This window comes from Nannobrachium achirus (assembly GCF_963921795.1).
Source record: "Nannobrachium achirus genome assembly, chromosome: 23".
NCBI lineage: Eukaryota > Metazoa > Chordata > Actinopteri > Myctophiformes > Myctophidae > Nannobrachium > Nannobrachium achirus.
Window position 1 is genome coordinate 47993054 of NC_137830.1, and position 6617 is coordinate 47999670.

The window sequence follows — 6617 nt, forward strand, 5'->3', positions numbered from 1 at the left end:
GAGAGAGAGAGAGAGAGAGAGAGAGAGAGAGAGAGAGAGAGAGAGAGAGAGAGAGAGAGGACAGACACATTCACACATTCACACATAGCAGGCTACTGAGACACTGGACATTAATGTCTCTCTACCCGTTTGTCTGTCCGGACCAAAACAACTGGGAATAATCCGAATGGTTGAAAGCGGATTTGTTGTAACCTTTTTTTCTTTCTTTTTTTAGACCTCATGTGCAGCAGTGGGAGAAAAAACCCGAACGGGACACACTGCATGGGGGGCTAGAAAAGCTTTAAGTGTGTGATCTGTGATCGTGTCTGTATGGTCCAGAAAACAGGGAATAACGTGGATTTAAAGCAGAGTTTCAAGTAACCTTCCGGGGACTTGGGGGGGTGTGAAAGGAGGTAGAAGCGGATGAAGAGGAACTGAGAGCAAATAAGAGGAAATAGTACCGTAGCAGCCACTGTACCACCAGCCAGCGGGGCAAGCTGGTTCCTCTGGCCGACGGGAGGTCGCTGGTGGCCGGGTTGGGACTGCCTGCACGTACCGCCGGGGGTGTTTTTTAAACGTTGCGATGTCGTTGACTTTGGCGGCTTTTGACGGGTTTTCTGGGCGAGCGGTGGTGGTTTTTTGAGTTGAACGTGACGCACTGATCTTTTCTGCAAAGATGTTTTCATGCAGACTGGAGTTTATGCAGAGGAGTTTGCGCTCAATTTAGATCAAGTTTGCACTCGTTGGAGGAGGAGAATGGCTTCTGCACCGCTGTAAAAGGTAACAATCTGGCTGATATGTGACAATTTAACGCGTTGTTTTCAGTTCCAGTGGAGGTTATTTGGTTACTGTAGGCTACAGTAAGCTATTATAGAATCCTCGGTATGAACTCAAGACAACAGTGTACGAAATCAGTGGTTGGAAAAAAATACTTACATGCAGAAATACTGTTACAAGTCCTGGGTAACCAAAATGTACTTGAGTAAAAGTACACAAGTATTGGCCGTTTGTTATAATAATACAAATGTACAAAGTAATTTGTAACTAAAGTTTTCTAATAATTGCAGTGGAGTAAAAAGTACAATATTTGCCTTTGAGATGTAGTGGAGTAGTAGAAGTAAAAGTATTGAACATTGGAAGTACTCCAGTAAAGTAAAAGTAGGCCCTGACAATTGTACCAAAGTACAGTAGGCTACTTTAGACCACTGTGGTACAAAATAACACCATACTCTCAGAGTTGCAAATACATTAAAACTAAGCATTTTACTGTGCTGCCTTGAGGCAAAGTTGAGTTGATCTCTGCAAGCCTTCCTGCAGTGCCTGGTTGTGGTCCCCCCCCCCTACAGTAGCCTATTTATTTACATTAAATCTGGAATGATAACTTATCTCCCTTCGTGATCAAATTTCTACCATTCAACCAAGAGGCAAATCCATTCTTGTGACCTACCTGACATCACAGATAGGCTCTAAATAAGTGGTTCCCAAACTTTTCAGCTCGAGACCCAAGAGAAATTAGACGTTTGCCCTGGGACCCAGTGAAAAAAGCAGATCTTAGAAAAAAAAGGGGGGGGGGGGGTTTAATTCATTTTTTGAAAATATTTTTAATATCAATCAAAAAAACTAAATGTACGAAAGAACAAAAAATAAAATAAAGGGACCCATAAAAATCTGTCTGCGACCCACAAATGGGTCCCGACCCACTGTTTTGGAAACGGTGCGCTAAACGTCCACAGTCGAGACCTCAATCAATCTACTGCAGCTGTGTACAAGATTATATTAGGCTATTGAATTTACAATTTACATACTCCTAGCATATTAGGTTCAAATCACGTTTTATTCATTTAATGGGTCCCGAGCTGCAGCTTTTAAGTGTCAAGGCGGTTAATTAATTTGATGTTATTAATTACAGATGAAGTGTGCCTCCCTTCACTCACTCAACTCTTTCCTTCCTTGCACGCGGGTTCTTCAGCACCGTGCGCGAGCTTCATATAGGTTACGCAGAAACCGACAACCTATTGAATTGTGCGACCCCAGAGGTCGGCGTTTTCTGTTTTCATACATTCACGGTCTTAATTTTAGATATTATTTAACCCATTATTGTTATTATTTTCGTCTTGTTATTTTATTATCAGTATGCTTTTAAATTCAGCCACAGGTGATTCAATGTGTTGATTTGATTTTAACCCATGACTTTATTCTGTACAAAAGTGTGTACATTGTCATCTCTTTGACAGGCGCTTAATTCAAATAAATTACAGTTCTGTCAAAAAGACGTTCCCAGAAGAAAACGCAGCAAAGCCCCAATCTGCCGAAATAGCTCATCTCGATAGGTCACCAACTTGCGTACTACACCAGGCTATGCTAACTGAACTGAAGTGCAGCTAACGTCAAATCTCAGGTACTTTCTGGGACAAAAGTAAACAGAGGGAGAAAAAGAACTAAGGCGGTTTACAGCTTTTTATGGCTAAGTTAAAACCACAGTGACACTTAAAGAAATGTGTTTGTCAGTTGAATGAACAGCACCCAGTTAACAGCAGGTATACTAACCACACACACACACACACACACACACACACACACACACACACACTCTGACACACACACACACACACACACACACACACACACACACACACACACAGAATGCTCGTTTGGTGAAACGTGATTCATTTACTTTATAGCTTATTACATTTTTAAGAATTTCTGAAACAATATCTATATGTAGGCCTATTTGGATTATGTGGATATGGACAGGGGTTTTCAGCAGATTGGGGATGTGTTCCAACAACACTCATATGTTTGGACCTTGTGTTTGTATGTAGGAATGGAATAGGTAGGCATATATATCTGTATGAGCATAGCGAGAGAAGAGATCTTTAATTAGCAGTTATTTCGCAACACCACACCTGGGTGTGAGGCACCAGTTAGGCTACTTCATATGGTGTGTGTGTGTGTGTGACTGTGTGTGTAACATTTAGAAATAATAATCTATTAAATTGATATATTGTTGTTGCACTCCTATTAACATGTCTGTCTCACTGTGAGTCGCATTATACCATTTTACAAAGCATTATTTTGTGGTTCGTTTGTGACTTGTGTGCTTTTACTGCGTTTTGAGGAAGCCTGTAGTCCTCCTACACGGGCCATGTGAGGACACAGGTGTTCTGATTGGCGTAGAACATTAGTTCTATGCCAATCAGACAAATTGAAACACCTGTGTTTGTTGGTCCTCAACATGGCCATGTAGGACTACACATGAAACCCATGAATTCAATATTTTATTCATGTTTACCTCATAATTGTACAGAAGAGTAAAGCTTCTTCTAAAGATTCTTGCTACTTGATATTGTAACAACAACAACAACAATAATTAAGGAATAACAAAGAACATAGTAAGAACAAAAAGGAAACTATAGGCCTATGTAGCCTACAGTAATCATAGCCGATCATTATGGAAAAAAAATCATCTTGTAGACTCATCTTGTCAAAGTTGCAATGTTTTAATAGAAGGTACAGATTGATTTAGCAACAAGCAACTCTTAAAGTGAGTTTATCACCTGACAGTTTGGTGTAGAAAATGTAATTCAAAAAATCTAATAATAAAATTGGCATCGGTGATGTAAAGTCTATATCATGCAGTTAAACATGCAAAAACATAGGTATGGACCCTTGAAACATTTTATATGAACCTATGATGTAAATAGATCTGCAGTATATGTCCTGATACAGTGGTTCTCAAAGTGGATTCCAGGGACTCTGTGGGTTCCTTTAGGGGGGGTCTAAAAGACTCTAAATTGACCCATACAAGTCTATAACTCTGACCGTGTACAAATGGAACCAAATGAACCCTAACGGGTCCATTTGGTTCCATTTGTACCCTGTCAGAGTTGAGGAGAGACCTTGAAATATGAAAGTTTGAGAAACACTGTCCTGATAGAACATGTTCAACTCTCTCCGAGCCAGGGTCTATCTCCTTCTTAACCCTCTCGCCCCTTTTCTTCCACTACTACCCAATAACCCTCATGTTCTCCTCTCTCTCTTTCTCTCTCACTCTGTTTCCTCTCTCTTCCATTCTTTTTATTGCTCTTTGCAACCCCTCCCACTCTCTCACTTTTTTGTCTGTCACTGAACACCCCACCCCACCCCACCCCACATGACATTCCCTTGGTCTCTAGCCTCTCTGCTCTCTAGAGGTCTCTTTCTCATATAATGTCTTAAATGTTACAAACAAGCCCCCAGCTCTCTCTCACTGTGTCTCTCTCTCTCATATATCTTTTAGTGTTGTGAACTTATGGTTAAGGTCAGTCAGATTTGTCAGTTGAGACTTGGGAGCTAATTTAGGTACAGGTCTCAGCGGTGTGTGTGTGTGTGTGTGTGTGTCTCTGTGTGTGTGTGTGTGTGTGTGTGGGGGGGGGGGTTCTTATGGTAACTGAAGCCTGACTATATAATTATGGCGAGTAAACTAATTTAGAAAAAACAATGAGTTGGACTGTTTGCATTTTTTATATTAATACCTTGCTGTTTTTTTTTCATTAGGAATTAGGAATGGCCTAATCAAGTTTTAATTTTCATAATATCATAATATTTAGTATATACTGAATTGATACACATTCCTCATCCGATCTTTATTGTTCTAATCTAGATAATACAGCTGCAATACAAGTGTACACAACTTAAGTACATACAAGTTAGTGAAACCAATGCAGTTTAGGTAAGACATCTGTAAAGTCACCTTGTATACGAGAATATGGGCCTTCTAAACAGAAATCTTTTGATTAGCATTCAGAGACGTCGATGGTTGGAAAACATAGGAAAATGAGGTCCAGGTTGATGATATTTTAGTCACTGGCACTGCTAAACGGTAAACACACATTTAAGCCACACGTTGTGGGTAATGTATTTTTATATGAGAGACCGAGCACAGTGGAACTTGAGCCCATACCAATCGGTTATTAAGCCTTGACCGGCTGCCTAAATGTCAGCTATGATATACCAACAAACAGGCTAAGGAATTCTGGGAAATGTAGTGGACAAAAATGGAAGTGGTTTCTTGTCAGGACTAACCCCCCTCTCTCTCTTCCTCAATTTCTCTCTATCTTTTTCTTAGGCTGCCTTCGGGAGTTTTGACCTTATTACAACATCAGCCTCTTCAAGGTTTTATCACCCCTCAACCGAAGCAAGGACATCAGGTGCTGTCACGTCCGTCTATGTCTTGGTATCTGGTCTCAGGATGGATGACGGGAGTGTTGACTCGTTGCAGCGTAAATCCCTCCACACCCCCTTCCTCGTATCCTCCTCTCCCTCTCTCCTAAAGAGAAAGAGCTCCCAGCTTGGTCGGGAGCCATCTGCCCCCGAGCACTGCATAGAAGAAGGGCATTGTGGGAAGTGTAGTTTTGGGCGTGTTTGGTGTTGAAACGATCAAGGCGAGTGACGAAGAAAGGAGAGGTCCTAAATCCTCTACTGTTTTATTTTATCCTGCCCCCTTTGGTTAGTTTCCTGAAGTTTGATTGGTTATCAGAAGACCTGTTGGCCAGAGAGTTAAATAGATAACAAATCCTTTAACTCATACAGTTTACTTTTATTGATTCTTTATCAACACTCAGTTTATTTTTATTGATCCATTTATCACATTCAGAATGGCTGACAGTGAAAGCAGTAGCAAAGTTGTGAAGTTCCTGGCCCCTGCCCCTCCCCCTCCTCTCATCCTCCCTCCCTCCTCCCCCCCCGACCCCGCCCCACAATCTCCCAAGAATGTGAACGGTTCGGGAGCCACCAGTTCAGACTCCCTGGTGGACAAGCTCGGGGGTCAGCCAGAGGTCAGGCGGCGCCGGCACACAATGGACCGCGACTCGAGGACAGCCGAGCATCGCTTCTTCAGGCGGAGCGTCATCTGTGACTCCAACGCCACGGCGCTGGACCTGCCCAGCAAGGCCACCGTCATCCTCACCTCCCCTCCAGACTGCCAGGGGACGCCCAGCTTCCTGCCCGAGGGAGGGGCTGGCGAGGACGTGGGCGGGACCCCTGCAAGCACCGCCCCCCGCGAAGCCCGTGTCACCGAGGAGACACACATGCTGGCGCGTACAGACACGGGTGGTCATGTGTTCGTTGGCGGAGCGCTACAGCAGACTGAGAGCCAGGCGGCAATAGATGCCACGGAACGAACAGACCAACCGCCGGACATCGTGGCGCCACCCTTAGGCCCGGAGGACAAACTGCAGGCAGGAGAAGCGGGGAAAGGGGCAGCACCTGCTGAGGAGAGCGGCGGTAGCAGCTCCCCTGTGGACGAGAAAGAGAGGGAGGAGGCCAAGGAACTGGCCAAGGTGCGGGCGGAGCAGAGAGCGGAGGCCGAGAAACGAGTGCAGGAGGAGGAGGAGGTAGAGACGAAGGCAGTGGGGACGTCGCCGGACGAGCGCTTCCTGAAGTTCGACATCGAGATCGGCCGCGGCTCCTTCAAGACGGTCTACAAAGGTCTGGACACCGAGACAACAGTGGAGGTGGCCTGGTGTGAGCTGCAGGTACGTCCAGCACTGGAAAACAAACGCACCCATTCAATCGCTGTCAATGTTATTTCTGCTCTGCTTGTTTTGAAACACTTGTAAGTTTGACTTTTCTAAAGGTATGCTCCAGAAACATTTTGA

The 6617-nt window shown here is 43.9% G+C and overlaps 1 protein-coding gene across 1 annotated transcript in view; it reads left to right on the forward strand.

Annotated features, from left to right (window-relative positions):
* The first annotated feature begins 551 nt into the window (after positions 1–551).
* LOC308308949 (serine/threonine-protein kinase WNK1-like) overlaps positions 552–6617 on the forward strand; it is a 183644-nt gene continuing 177578 nt past the window's right edge. Inside the window, 2 exon segments of the mRNA XM_080754405.1 lie at positions 552–759; positions 5087–6494. Coding sequence (XP_080610531.1) covers positions 5616–6494 — 879 coding nt within the window. The 5' untranslated portion in view covers positions 552–759; positions 5087–5615.